Here is a 15,796-nt window from a genome sequence, read left to right as displayed (position 1 = left end):
CCATTGTTATTTGGTGAATTCACCAAATTACTTTTGTGAGTCAAAATTTGGTATGCTGTCACTCATCATTCGAGAAACAGACAGGTCATATTTTGATACAACATCTCTGTATCTACCGTAGAACTTCTTAAATGATTTCACTAATCTACTTTCTGAGAATCCTTGCCTCACTAACTTTTACATACTCGGCTGACTGAAGCATTATTTATCTTATTTGTATACTATTCTGTGAATTTATTTATTAATATATCTTATCATTTATTGAATAGGAATTTTTATTACATCATACATTCATGGTCGTTTAATAAGGGGGACTTAATTAGAAAAATGTACTTCTTTTATTTTATATCTGGGCCTTTAAGTTTTCTCGACTTGACGCGGGATCTAAACTTTTGTCTGCTGCCGGTGGCGCCCTTAATTAGGAAGATACTATCTCCCCAGGACCTCTGTTTTAGTCCTTTTCGTTTCGTCACACGCATGCCCAAGGTTATTCTGTCGAAAAGACGAATTTCCTATCAAGGCTGGATTCCTACAAAACACACTGGTCAGGTCAGGTCAGGTCAGGTCAGGTCACAACATGTTGTGACATTCAAATCTATCTACAGAACCTTGTCTTCTTTTGGTTCATCTACGATCCTTGCCTTGCCTTGCATAACATCTGTAACATATAGAGCATTAGGTGATAACTAGCCAAGTAAACATGATCCTTTGATTCTCCATTTTCAGTCAAGGATAATTTACCAAATCGTTTAAATCGGAATTGAGAAAAATGGTGGGCATAAAAGTAGCTTGCCATAAATTCCGCGTTTAAAGTTTTGAACTACATGTACCTTAGGAATAATATAAATATGCCGTGGGCAAGTTGTCATTTCTATTCGTCGGTCGCCTGAGCGAGGAACTCGGCGTTCACGTACGAAGCAAATGCCAGACGACACCTTGGTCCACACGTACCTTTGGCCAAGTTATACACGATTTCAAAGATAGCATAGACCAAGTAGTCACGCTATTTAGGGGAACAAAAATAGATTGAATCCCAACGTCGCAAACACTCTGTAACATCGTGCCCGACCCTGGTTGTAATGCCTACGGAACCCACGGCAATGCGATGACCAACTTCGGGTTCGTCATTTCCGAAAATTATTCACGTAATTCCTTTGGAATACATATTCTTACTTACATCCCAAATCGGATTGACTCCAATATTGACTCCAATATTCTGCCTCGGACATGATAGATGATCTGCATGTTGTCTCAATGGTCTTACCAACCACTCACAGCAAATCCTAACAAAACACTTGCCTCACTGACTATGTCAGCTTGCTGTAAGGGAACAATCAGTTATTATATCCTAGGGTCGGCAGGCGAATTCTTCTTGTGCCTCCGTCAACATAACAAAACCCTCACCCACTCAGAATAAATTTGATAACCCCCTTAGATGATACTATAAATGTGATGGACCTCTGCCACTGTTTGAGGAATTTTTTTATATTTGATATTTCAATGTTTTGTTCTTTTCGTGTTAAAGCTACCGTAACTCATTTTTTTTTCGGTATTTTTGTTCCTTGTATCAACTGCAGTTGTCAGTTTCTTTGTCTACTTCCTAAGGCATTTTGTAACACCCCGCATTGTTAATGCAACTTTTCAATGTGTCAAGTGCATTGATTGTTATCGTTGAAAACTAAAATTCAAGTATGAAACTGAATTTGATTATCAACAAGTACACTAACAGCACTAACAACGCAGGACACAGATATTCTACAAGGTATACGCGAACGTACATTGGATGGACTCCACACGACCTTCGACCCCTTACTTTTACCTTGATATTAAAATTGAGAACAGTGACTATATTCAAAGCCCAATCACACAGCGATATAATTACGCCAGGTGTTAAGTTCCATGAATATTCATCAAATGGAGAGAAGTATAAAAGAAAGAAGAAGTACCAAGACGTGTGTCATTCCTCGCACAGACCGGGCCCTGTGCAACGCAGTCTTGGCAGATTCACGATGGCTTCCACCTCTACACCCACTACCGCTACCATCTCCACTGAAACTTCTTCAGTGGCTCATCCCCACGCTGTTGCTCAGACGGTTTCTGCGACGAATGATGCTACAATGACTTCGAAATTTCGTGGAAGCTCATCGCCTAGGATGGCCAGCCCATCGCAGTCACTCGCCCAGTACTCGCCAGCGTTGCTCAACAACCGACTGAAGGAGTGGCGGGAACCAGCAGTGCCGCGACCAACGCCCAGTCTACACCAAAAACAATGGGGCACAATGAGGTATGTTGAGCAGATTCGTTTGTGCCATTCCCCTTGTGTACGTAACACATTTCCGTTTTCAATGGAAAAGTACGAATTCAAGCCCACTGCGTATGTAGCTCATCACTTTATGCTGAATGTATTTTTCACCTTTGCTGGCTAGTACTTTGGTAGTTTGATATTTTGTACTGTGTGTGCACGTTCAGTTTTGTGGAGGGCCGTGGTTCAGTCTACCAAATCGATAGTTTCACCGTTTCCATTTCTCGTGTTGATACCTTGCAAGTTACGTGTGATGCAGGGTGTTTGAATTCATTGTAAGTGTGCAACACTGAAGCTTATTCTAGGGAAATATGAGATACACATGGTATGCTGCTGTCGCTTGTATTATTTTTCGAGGCAAACGAATTTGTTTTTCATCACTTTGTTTCATGTTTCGCTTCCCTCAGTGCTACTGTCCCGTATTTCATGTAGCCCTCCTAGGGGTTTTAGAGGAGTATTTAGCACAACGTTAACAGTGACAAGAAGTTCTTAGATAGGGCCTCCTTGTATTCAGCACCAAGTATTTGTGTACAGATTCACGTATACGCGAGTCAAGGCATTACGTTGTTACCCACACGGGATACAGAGTATTATGTATACGAGAGTCAAGGCGTTACGTTGTTACCCATACGGGGCTTATGAGAATTACGTATACGCGAATCAAGGCGTTACGTTGTGTTGCCCATGTGGGGCTTATGAGAATTACGTATACGCGAGTCAAGGCGTTACGTTGTGTTGCCCATGTGGGGCTTATGAGAATTACGTATACGCGAGTCAAGGCGTTACGTTGTTGCCCATGCGGGGCTTATGAGAATTACGTATACGCGAGTCAAGGCGTTACGTTGTGTTGCCCATGCGGGGCTTATGAGAATTACGTATACGCGAGTCAAGGCGTTACGTTGTGTTGCCCATGCGGGGCTTATGAGAATTACGTATACGCGAGTCAAGGCGTTACGTTGTGTTGCCCATGCGGGGCTTATGAGAATTACGTATACGCGAGTCAAGGCGTTACGTTGTGTTGCCCATGTGGGGCTTATGAGAATTACGTATACGCGAGTCAAGGCGTTACGTTGTGTGCCCATGTGGGGGCTTATGAGAATTACGTATACGCGAGTCAAGGCGTTACGTTGTTGCCCATGCGGGGCTTATGAGAATTACGTATACGCGAGTCAAGGCGTTACGTTGTTGCCCATGCGGGGCTTATGAGAACTACGTATACGCGAGTCAAGGCGTTACGTTGTGTTGCCCATGTGGGGCTTATGAGAATTACGTATACGCGAGTCAAGGCGTTACGTTGTTGCCCATGCGGGGCTTATGAGAATTACGTATTCGCGAGTCAAGGCGTTACGTTGTTGCCCATGCGGGGCTTATGAGAATTACGTATTCGCGAGTCAAGGCGTTACGTTGTTGCCCATGCGGGGCTTATGAGAATTACGTATATGCGAGTCAAGGCGTTACGTTGTGTTGCCCATGTGGGGCTCATGAGAATTACGCATACGCGAGTCAAGGCGTTATGTGGTGTTGCCCATGTGGGGCTTATGAGAATTACGTATACGCGAGGTGTTGCCCATGAGGGGGAATATTAGTAGTATGTATAAGGGCGTCGAGGCATTACATTATGTTGCCCATGTGGAGCGTACGAGTATCATATACACGCGATATTGCTACACAGTTGCCCATGCGGGGGCTTATGAGAATTATGCATATGCAATTTCAGTTGTTAGGGACCGTTCAGTTTTTACGGCCGGGGGGGGCCGGCAAAATCTTGTCGCCGGTGTTCAAAAAAATGATGACCCCCCTGCATTTTTCGCGAAAAAATGATGACCCCCCCTTTGTCAGACGAAAAAATTTGATGACCCCCCCCCCCCCACTGAAAAATAGCCAAAACCCATATGTCAAATTTACCCGCACGGTTTGGATTTGAACTCCGGTACGCGGCGCACTTTATTCGTGTAGCAGAGATGCCAGTGTACAAACTTCTCAGCCACATCCATGCAAACGTCTGTTAATTAGGACGACTGTAAGGCAATTTTTAACTTCATTTCCATAGACAACTTATGTCCATGGACATTGTATAAAGTAAACTTCATTGGAGTGGTTCGCCAAAGGCAGCCCTCCGGTTAAGAGGGTCATGGGCCATTACGTAAAGTCAACCTTATTCTAGTGGGCAACCAAAGGTGGCCCACTGGTAAAAAGAGGGTCGATCATGGCCATTGCATGAAGTAAACTTTACTGAACAGGGCCGCTGAAGGCGTCCGGCTGTTAAGATGGTCATGGGGTATTACAATAAAGTCAATTTATTGTAGTGGGCCGCCAAAGGCGGCCCGCCAGTAAAGAGGGTCGATCATGGCCATTGCATGAAGTAAACCTAATTGGAGTGGGCGCCAAAGGCGTCTGCCCGCTAAGAGGGTCATGGGTAATACATAAAGTATATTTATTGTATTGGGCCGCCGAAGGCGGCCCGCCGGTAAAGAGGGTCAATCATGGCCATGGCATAAAGTGGACTTTGTTGTAGGTATTATGTTTTTGAAAATGTGGTGACTCCCCCTTTCCTACCAGTGAAAAAGTGATGACCCCCCCTTCTTGGATTCCAAAATTATGATGACCCCCCTGGATTTTGCCGGCCCCCCCCCGGCCGTAAAAACTGAACGGTCCCTTACCTGTGTTGTTCTGGTGGGAGTATGCAATATTTTGTATACACAATGAAATATGTGACAATGTGATGTCTATGAGGGACACTGTCACTTGTTCGCTCGTTTTCTGCTCTTCACCTGCGCGGCCCGTGGTCATATGCGAGTACGGGTATCGTATATGAGTGCGGGTGCGTGGGTGGATGAGGGGTCGTGGTGAGCAGGTGATTGTGTAAGCGACACTGTTAATTACAGAAAACGGATTGGCTACACTAGAGGTAGTAATACGGTGTTTCATTGCATTACAGATGCAAAAACAATTGGCAGAGTTACATAAGAAGTTTGACATGCTCGAGAAGTCGGCTGGCAATGCATCGATTAAAGAGGAGGCTCTGTAAAAAGTGATCGAAATGGCCAACAACGCATCGTGGAATTCCAGACCACAGCTACTCATGCACTCAGAATATTGGTGGACAGAGTAACCAACATGGCGCACCCGAAGTTGTCCAGATGGCAATATAGTTGAAGCCTATGTATATACGAATATGATAAAATGAATTCAAGAGATATTATTTGCATACATATATGTAATGTGTTCCTGTTATGTTGCGACACTGTACTCCTAGACGGGGAGGGCGATCATCAAAGCCCTTTGCCGTTATGGCTGCCTGCCTTGCAGGTCCTGTCTGGGGGTGCCCTCTTCAGGAATGTACATTTCTCTTCAGCGTATTACCCATCATTGGGACTTTGAACACCAAGTCAATAAAGACATCAAGGCCTACAAACTTTATCTTGGATGTCCTTAGAGGGCACCCCCAGACACGGTCCTGCCCTTACTCGATTGTATCCACGATGGCTCAAGGGACGATAATGGCCTCCCCTGCACATCCAGCTTTTATAAATCCTAAGACCTTTATAGTGGGGAAATTCACAACCATCTTGATTTTTGGAAAATTGTCACAGACCCACTTGACAACAAAAATTAATCATGGAATGGATTACCATTGGTGTCAGTATTTCTCCGTATAGGCCTATAAGGCATTTCTAGGGAGAGTTTAAAGATTTTGTGTACGACCATAACTCCCGCCAATACTATTACGGTCTTCAAAAATCACCCTCTTGTCAACAGTTTGGAGAGTTTTATATCCTCCACACCGGAAAGTAAATTAGAATCCGGGGCGATTTCTGTATGGGGAAAAGTGGGTATTGACCCCCCTCCAAAATTAGTGATGTCCATCACAATTGAACCAAAGAAGCCTAGATTGTGCATTATTGATATGCGTTATATAAATCTTTGGATTTGGAACGTAAATTTTAAGTTAGATCACTTTGTGGAAGTCTGTCGATATCTTGATCAGGGGGATTTACAAGTCAAGTGTGATGATAAAAGTGGTTACGACCACGTGAAAATGTCTAAACGCGACAGGGGCTTTCTGGGGTTTCATTGGGCTGGGTGTGGTACGCGTGTAATACTTTGCCTTATAGTTGGAAACTTTCAGCATACGTGTATCACAAATTGGGTATTGTATCACCAGCTATGCTAGATCCCTTGGCGTCCCATGTATACAATATATCGATGACGGACATGGTGGCCAACTGCGACATTAAAAAACTAGCAAGCCCGCTGTTTAGTCGTCAAGAATTGGCAGAGTTTGCTGCTTTCATACTAGCCAAATTATGTATTGACGCTGGATATTTTATTGCTCTCGAGAAAAGTATTCTAATCCCCGTAACATCCATTGTGATGCTCTGTTTTACAGCAAAAACTGTTACTAGGTCATTTCCAAAAACAAAAGATATGAAACAATGTGATTTAGCAAGCATGTTGTGTTGGCTTCTTGAGTATCATATTAGGTTACGTATCCATACGGACTCTAGCTCTTTCAGATGGGCGACCCTTAGCATAAGGTCGCGACGATGTTGAAGTGATAGGTGACATGTGAGAAAGTACTTGGCAACAGGAGCATATCGTAGTCAAGGAACCCGAAGCACTATATTGGACCCTGCTCGCTTAAAAGAACATGACAAAGAACGCCAGAGTAGGTGCAATTTAAACCCAATGACACGCACACACAAACACAAGACCAACACATTTTCATAACAGACATGACCAAAAAATATCCACCTCGCGGAGCGATTGCAGAAACTCCTGTCTTTTCCCCAAGGCACTCTCAGTTGGATCTGTGGTTGTTCCTATGACAGTGAATGCACCACTGTCGAATGTGTAACACAAAACTCGTGAAGCCGGATGAGAGACGGCAGAACCCACTCAGAGAAATTACCACCAAATATTTGAAGATATGCATCAACATATGCATCAACTGTTGGGAGAGAAATCCGCATACGAGAGACAAAAAGATTGGCTTGTTCAGCAGCTCGAGAAATTTCTAGCTTCACTACCTGTCCCAATAGATTTAACAATGGCGAACTCAGAAGGCATTGTACGGTTTTTATTTAAAGATACGGACACAAAAACCCATGTTCACACTGATACGTGTCAGTATTTGGGGCATTCCGGTGTCTCCCTAGCCTGCCAGTGTCCAAAACGTTTAAAAAGCTGCTACGCTAATAAATATGGTATCCAAATTAAAAACATTCTATCGCATTGTATACAAGGAACGCTCTATTTCAAGACAAAACCCAGTAGAAGCATACATTGTGGTCAGATACATGGAAAAAAAATTGTCTGAGGGGCAGTAAAAGCACATGTAACCCAAACAAGCCACTCTACTCTTTATACAAAATTAATGAAATTTTTATTTCATCATATCATGCAGAAGATTGGTGTCACAAAGTCCCCAACACATATACATTCTGGCAAGGGATCCAGCATTTTTCAAGGTGATTTACTTCTCGGGTGATAGGGCTGAGGGTTTGGGAAATGTAGAAACACAAGAGATATAGTTTTCCAGCCAACTCCGGTTTTTTGTTTAATCACACTTTTGGGAAAAGACACTGAGGGGAGGCTCATCTAATTTGTTTGCGATTAAAAGATGTGAAGATAAGTTTTTATGTCCGGTGAACACCGTAGAACAATATATTTGTTTAGCAAAGGATTTAGGTATGGATCTGAGGAGAGGGCATTTCTTCCGACCGACAACCTCAAGTGGAGACATTGAACAACGCCCTCTAGCATCACAAGTTTCTTATCTGCGCCGAAAACTACCTCAAAGAATTAGACCTGGATACTCCTCACAGTTGTAGAAGCGCATGCGCTGTAACATTAGCCATGGCAGATACGGATATCGAAAGCCTGGTGCGTCACCTTGGTTGGCGGTCGGAAGAGATGGTCAATTATTATACACAATTGTCAAATATGTCAGTCAGGACCCAGCACACTAGTTTGTTGAAGCTGTGAATGAAAATCTAGACACCTTGCAAAGTTATGAACGAGTTTTACGATAGCCTTTGAGCCATAGTATGTGCATATGTGAAGTGTCGATTAATAACCGCTGTATAAATATTAAAGAAGATAAAACAATTTGGCATAGTTTATCTTGATGTCCTGTTTTGATAGGAAAAATGTTTTCATGAATAACTGATGGTTGTAGCACGCATGTATGAGTGGGGGTTTGGATGAGGAAGAGGAGAGTTATAGGCAAGGGTTTATAGGAATGGGGTTAAGTAGTGAGGGGGATATATAATTATATATATGGTTAATGTGTGAAATGGACGGCCGGAACAATACCCGCATCCCCAATCCTTAACAATAGGCTATATTCATGAGCGGAGTGATTGGGCTTTAAATATTATATTATTCAAAGCCCAATCACACAGCGATATAATTACGCCAGGTGTTAAGTTCCATGAATATTCATCAAATGGAGAGAAGTATAAAAGAAAGAAGAAGTACCAAGACATGTGTCATTCCTCGCACAGATAAGGGCCAGGCTGCTGCAGGAATGGTATAATAACGTATACGACGACAGAGCAGTAAAGGTACAAGCAAGAGATAAAGATGTGCTGCCCACCCACCCGCCCTTAAGATGGTTTAATCTTTCGCATGGATGTAGCCTCCACAATACCCGCATCCCCCAATCCTTAACAATAGGCTATATTCATGAGCGGAGTGATTGGGCTTTAAATATTATATTATTTTGCTTCGTGAATATTGTATCATATATTTTCACTGAGTTATGTCATGTGAGCGATGAGCAAAGTTTCATGAAGATTGTCACACTAGAAGTGGATTTTCTGTTTTACTTCCATAAATTCTAGATCGGATTTGAACTTACAACGTTGTGCACCCAGTCAGAGAAGACAACACTGTCAAACTGTTCGGCTCAATCGTTCAATATCCGAGCTAAGTTGCTACAATTTTTCTGACTGCGGTATCTCCTGTAGAGCTCGTAAAGCGCTTGCATATACATACTCACTATCACACATCGCATACAAACTCAATCAGAACAATGAATACAACCGATTCGCTTAAAGGTATACAGCCACCTGTAATCTAAATACGCCCATATTGGGTCAAAGGGGCGTTCCTTGGTATCGAAAATACCCATGTTAGGGCGCTGTTAATAAAAAGCGGCCACCCGCTTAAAATCAGTGATTGGTTAGATTTTCTCTTTCCATGGTAACTGTGGCAAAATTGGAACAGGTTACAGTATACCTTTAACTGTCATGGGCGTCAGACAACCTTTGGGACAATTCTGTCCACCTGCACAGAACTATCAACCCAGGCTAGAAAATTCAGTAAATTCTCCATCGGTCAAAATTAGTAAAAACAAAATGTATCAAAAATTACTTTCACGCCTGTTGCCTTTGCGAAAATGGAATTATTTACATTACGAGACGATGAAAAAATTACTGGAAATCTCAACAAGTCCTATTATCAATTAAAAACATATCAAATCTTCTGGAAACATTTCCATCTTCTTGGAACTCTCCTTTGAAAGACCTACTTGCTTACGTCATACCATACTGATAATACTGAAAACCAGTCCTTTGAACCCTGTTCGGGGATAAATTTCTTCATGATGGCATGGGTCACAAAGAGGTCAGGGTTCAAAGTACAATGTCAACACGACAGAAACATTTTCGGACAAAGTAAATTATTTGGCATTCGGTTTTATGACGTAATCTCAGTGCTGACAATCGCATCTAATCAAATGGTCTCGAGAACTTAAGACCGTCTTGCCAAAACTGCATCCAATAGCACATGTGTGTACTTGACCTTGGCGTCAGAGAAGCCATTCTTCTCTAACAGGAGACTGTACTCTCGGGCTGACCGTTCTTTGCCCTCAGCAGAGACCAACATGAACAAACACTTGCTGGACACATGGCTAGGACCAGTCTTTTCATCATTATAAAGATTTTCCGCAACGAGAATCGCTCCTCCTGTGATATGAATGAGACGATTGTATCGTTTATCTCTTTTGTATCTCTTTAAAAAATTGTTACCTGTGTGACCGGGTGGCATTATTAACATGTATTTCGAGTGTGGCCATCGGCCATACAACTCACAGATTGATATAATTATGATATGATATATTTCGAAACAGCTGACCTCACTTCTAAGTTTTATCATCAGCAGTCTGCATCTGTCTGTCTTGGTTCTGACCCCATTTTCTCATAACTAATTTTATACTTTGTCCTTCAGCTGTCCATGTTCCCGAATTGAATATGTAAATATAGTGATTCGGCAAATTCTCGATCTCGTAGCGTACGTACGGCACCTAGTCACCTAACAAAGGCATTGCTGTCAAAACCGCTAAGCTAAATCCAAACCTATAGAAAGAATTTATAATCGAGCTAAGTTGTTATAATACATCTTCACTATCATGCAGCGCACTCAAAACAATGAATACATCGCTAAACTGGGCTAGAAATAAGCTGTGACTAAGACTACCGGACTTCAGATAGATCATCTTCTTCTCAATTACTTACTTTCCTGAAACGACTAGTGTTAGCTATTGAAGTTTAGCTTGTGCTGCTAAAGTAAAATCGTTTTTCGTTGCGCCTTAAATTCATATATCTTGTCCTAAATACAACGACTAAAAACTATTTCTCCATACCAAACGAATAGAATTCCTCTCCCAATTGGGCTAAAACGGAATATCTCACACGAGTTTGGAAATTTCTGTCCGGTTCGAGTGAGACTAAAATCCTCCATCTCGTGTGATACAGTCCATACCAGCCCATTGAGGTGTGGGATTATTTTTTTCATGTCCCTGCAATATTTGAGAATATTGCAGTTATCGCATTTCATTGTAGAACACACCATCGTCATCAATTGCCTTGTTCACGGTTACAGGTTTGTTACTAAATATAGCTGTACGCGCGCGACATCGGACACGCAGCTTGAAATGCGGACAAATTTTATCAATGTTGCATGCGTGGCTGTTTTTGCAGCTTGTACTCTGAGTCGTGAATATGTTTTTTAGTATTCACTGTTACACTAGCAGTCGCCCACTGAGATGTATTTTCGTCGTTCTTGCATGCGTAATTTTCAAAAGCGTAATCTAAAAATGCGGACAAATATTTATTTTTGCATATTAATGAGAGAACAGTGACGTAAACTGTGAACGGCCCTATACCCACTGTCATGAATAACTTTCTTTGATTTTATATCATTCCGCTTCGAAAAAGATAGTCCACATCCACTCACATAAAATGTTATACGAAACATGATTATGCGGATGAAAGTTTTCTTCTCACTACTCTAATAGCATTTAGTATCAATAATTCGGCGAGGTATTAGACATAACAACCATATGGCAACGTACTTTGGTCAATCTTCATACATATTTGTCACCAACCGTATTTACTTTGAAGTATGTCGTCTGCCAGCGCTTTAGTTTCGGTTTCATAGTAAATGACCTCCCATTCGTCAAATAATACGCGCCGCTTTTACGCGCCGCTTTGGCGTGGGGACAGCAAAGAGCCAATGGGCATTCGTCAGACGAAAGTATATTTCGCTCGCGCGACAATAAAGAGTGTTAGAACATATCGATACTTCAGGTATAGAAAACCTCTGAACAAGAAACTTGGACGATGAAAGAAATCATGACTAACCCGGTTTTATGACAGAGTGTACCTTCTGCAGAAGCTGATTGATTTTATCTTCTGTCCAATTGTGAAATATTCTTGAGAAGATATAGAGATCTGCCTGAGGAAGCTCGTCTTCGAAGAAGTCTCCAGCAACAAAGTCGACTTTTAGTTGTCGAACATCATCCGGTTCAAAGCGCTTGCATACCTTCACGATGGGTGGCAATTCTAACACTTTGATTGACATCTCCGGAAATGTTCGGCTCATTTCGTACGCTAGTGCGCCGCTTCCGCCTAGTACAATATATTCAGAGATGCATGTTTCAATAGAGCAAAATGATCCATTTATCATATCCAAACTTTGATGTGTACAACCTCTAAGTTACTTTAGGATATAACAACACATAATTAAAGTAAATATGGATGTCTTCTAATATTTAATGGGAAAAAACGGATATTAACGCGATAAAAAAGAGAATAATTCGACCAAGCACTTAGCTGCTTCAGACGTAAATTGTCTGATTACATCAACGTCTGAGTGCAAAGTTGCTCACGATAACGGAATAAAGGAAACCTTAGTCACGATGAAAATCCTTGTCTTGCGCGTTTTGTTGATTATTCACGGCCGCTTTGAATGTTGAACACTAGCACTGCGAAGCAATCTCTCTCTCTCTCTCTCTCTCTCTCTCTCTTCTCTCTCTCTCTCTCTCTCTCTCTCTCTCTCTCTCTCTCTGCATGTTAGCCTTTTCGTTTTTGTCAGTTTACGTCACCCTCTCATATCCTCGTTACAATCGTATCATCACCTATTAACATGCTAAAATATCACGTCAAGTATTCTGAAGACCAATATAAGCAAACATGTAACTTCTTCGTCATTACGAATGTTTACAACATTAACCCTTTGAGCGCCACAGTCAATTTTTGTTACCTTCATAAATTGTAGCCCAGACATTTTTTTTTCAGATTTTTTCCAAAGTTTTGTTCAAAACCTGCAGCTCATAAAAAGTGATATCCATTCAGTGCAAAACTAGTTTTGAACTAAAATTTTGGCGGGAAAAATTACAGCTTTCAAAGGGTTCATCATTAATATATACGTACCTCCGAATTCACACACAGATTTAAACGCTGATAAATCAAAAGCGTTTGCAATAGCCTCACTTGTCATAACAGATAAGCGCATGCATTGCACTGACGAAATCCACCGTATTGGCTTCGTCTTTGTAAAACTTCTCATACAACTGATTGCTGGTGACACCGAATGTTCTGACATGCTGGTCTTTGCCTTCACGAACTGCATGCTTTAGATTCGCCATCATTGCATAACCGGTACGATTAGTAAACTTTACAGCGGAAATCAGAGATGTTTTCGATCCAGCGATGAGATATTTAGAGGTCGTCTCAGTGTTTGAATACAGGGCTGAAAGGAAAGACATGTCCATCCTCGATATATATATATATATATATATATATATATATATATATATATATATATATATATATATATATATATATAAGTATACAGATGTCCTCGTGGGAAATTACAGTGCTAAATGTGGAAAGCTGAGCGCTATTTATAATAATCAAATTACTTCAAGTACAAAGTGATAATATCTGTCACTTAAGTTTCATGCATCTTCCAATCTTCTGTTAGAAGCGAAGCGAATCTTAGCCTTACACTCGCTCAATTATATATTTGGGACGTAGCATTTTATTTGTAGAGGTGCTGTTAAAATTTGATTAATATTTTTTTTTTTGGTGGCGACATTTTGAAACCAACTCAGATCGTTTGTTTAACAGCATAGATTTGTCAGATTTGAGTATGCGACTGATATGTGGCTTTTCTGATTTGAAGTTGTTTTTTTTTTAAATGTCGATTTTCTGTGGCGCGTCTACTATTCTCCTTTAACTCTGTGTGACGAACGTCATTTATTTGTCTTTTAATCTCTGCGTTTCTTTAACCAATTATCGAATAACTGTCGATATTCTCACCTTCCTCATCACTATCCCAAGACTTGTCAAGGAGTTTCAAACTGACGCAACCATTGAGAAGTCTTTCTGTGGCATCGACAACTGTGGACAGTTCAGTTGCCAACTGCTCTGCTGTCTTTTTCACGTGACCATCTCCTACTAGAGCTTCAAAGACACCCAGCTCACAGGCCGTGAGGAGAATCTAGTGGCGACAGAAAAAGACCATCGGCATTGAATGGAATTGATAAACGATGAATGATTGCATGTATTAACACATACTTTCATTTGTCTACGTAACCTGGTGAAGACGTAATTACCCAGTTTGTAGTTGTTTCAACGTTCTAGTGGTACACAATAAAATAAGTAGACCGAAAACTAAATATTCAGCGCGAACTTAAAGGGCTCTCCCTAGGCGTCGAACACATACTCTATCCCCGAGCCCAACCCTGACGACCCCTCAGGTTAGAGGGTATACGCAAAGCCATCGAATCCTCGAAAATGTACTCTTGCCAGACTCCTGCATACTTGAATAACAATCCTTCCAACACTAGATAATACATGGAAGCCGGATTGAAATCAAAATATTAGACTCCCATGGCCCTCTTTATATACATCATATGACATGTAGCTTTCACTAAAATGAGTGGTGAAGCATAATCAATTTAATTTCAAAAAACCTTCTATGGAAATCACTAAAATATAAGCTTAATCATAAAACAACTAGAACTAGTATGTCAGCTATTGCTCAGAAAAGCCTTCGCTTGTTGTTTCTCATGTAGATTAGAGTTGGGATCAAGAACATGTTTTTATGGTAAAGAAGGAAGTATTGGTGGATACAATATGCTGAATTTAGTTTACTTCATTTCAGCTCATGAACATCATCAAATGACAAAACATTTATTTTATGAACGTTATTTCATGAAAGTCATTGTGTTGTAACGCTACGTGAAAGATTTCTCTGGCTGACAAAACCATTGCAGGTCATCTTCTCTATAGCACATAGAACTCCCCTATTAAATCAAACCATCTGCCTGGAATTTAAGTAAAACCAACTACCTGGAATTCATAATCCCGTCGCATAGTCACAATTTTAGGACCGGCAGGAGAGTTGAAGTAATTTGCACACTGATTTTCCGACTGCGATGTCTTCGTTAGGTGGCTCGGTGCCGTACGTTGTGAGTTTGAATCCAATCGAGAATTTACCGAATTACATTCTGGCGCATTTTCTTTCTACTCCATTCTCAAATTCCACAAATACTATATTTGAAAAAAGTATCTAGGAGTTTTGTCCATTATTACTGGATATATATGACATTCATTAAAAACATGTTTGAACAATTTCTTCTTAAATATGCGACCCACACCTACCAGGTTCACTCGTTCTATAGCTATTCGACCGAACATTAAATAATCTTATTTGTTCCATTAGTTTTTTGAGTTATGACCTCCACAAATTTGGTCTACAGACGGACGGGTGGACAGACAGACAGAGTGACAAACAGATTGACAGATGACATCGACCTCTACTGGCCTCCGGCCCACGGGTCCAAATACAGCTTTTCATCTTCACAATATCCTTAGAATTTACATTCTAACAAAGGTACCTATCTTACGTTTCTAAAATCTAATGATGCCAAATTTTCACACAACAAGTTGTTAACAGCTGAAAGAGGTTATATGTAGAACTGAGAGGCGAACTTTACTTCGCTGCCAAGTAAACGGAACTTAATATTAAGGTGGTTGGAAAGGCTATTTTTGCACCAATTCTTTTCTCAGAGTTAAAGTCAAGTTTCAAGTGTTAGAATCAAGGTATTTAGTTCAAATTTTCAGGATAACTCCCTTAGTTAATATTTTCTCCAAAGAATATAAAAATTGTGTATTGGCAGCCATGATTTCCAAATAT

The 15,796-nt window shown here is 41.0% G+C and overlaps 1 protein-coding gene and 1 long non-coding RNA gene across 2 annotated transcripts in view; one reads left to right on the top strand and one right to left on the bottom strand.

Annotated features, from left to right (window-relative positions):
- LOC139137470 (acetylserotonin O-methyltransferase-like) overlaps positions 1-15,796 on the bottom strand; it is a 54,025-nt gene that overhangs the window by 34,030 nt on the left and 4,199 nt on the right. The window contains exon 3 of the mRNA XM_070705589.1: positions 13,915-14,095. Within this exon, the coding sequence (XP_070561690.1) occupies positions 13,915-14,095 (181 nt within the window). The remainder of the gene's footprint in view (positions 1-13,914; positions 14,096-15,796) is intronic.
- On the top strand, positions 1,778-8,415 carry LOC139137469 (uncharacterized). Its single transcript, XR_011553392.1, has 2 exons — positions 1,778-2,284; positions 5,241-8,415. It is a non-coding gene; the product is annotated as an uncharacterized lncRNA (long non-coding RNA).

The sequence above is a fragment of the Ptychodera flava genome, chromosome 7 (genome assembly GCF_041260155.1).
Source record: "Ptychodera flava strain L36383 chromosome 7, AS_Pfla_20210202, whole genome shotgun sequence".
NCBI classification, from domain to species: domain Eukaryota; kingdom Metazoa; phylum Hemichordata; class Enteropneusta; family Ptychoderidae; genus Ptychodera; species Ptychodera flava.
Note: the sequence above shows the minus strand (reverse complement) of the source record. Positions and strands in the feature narration are given on the sequence as shown.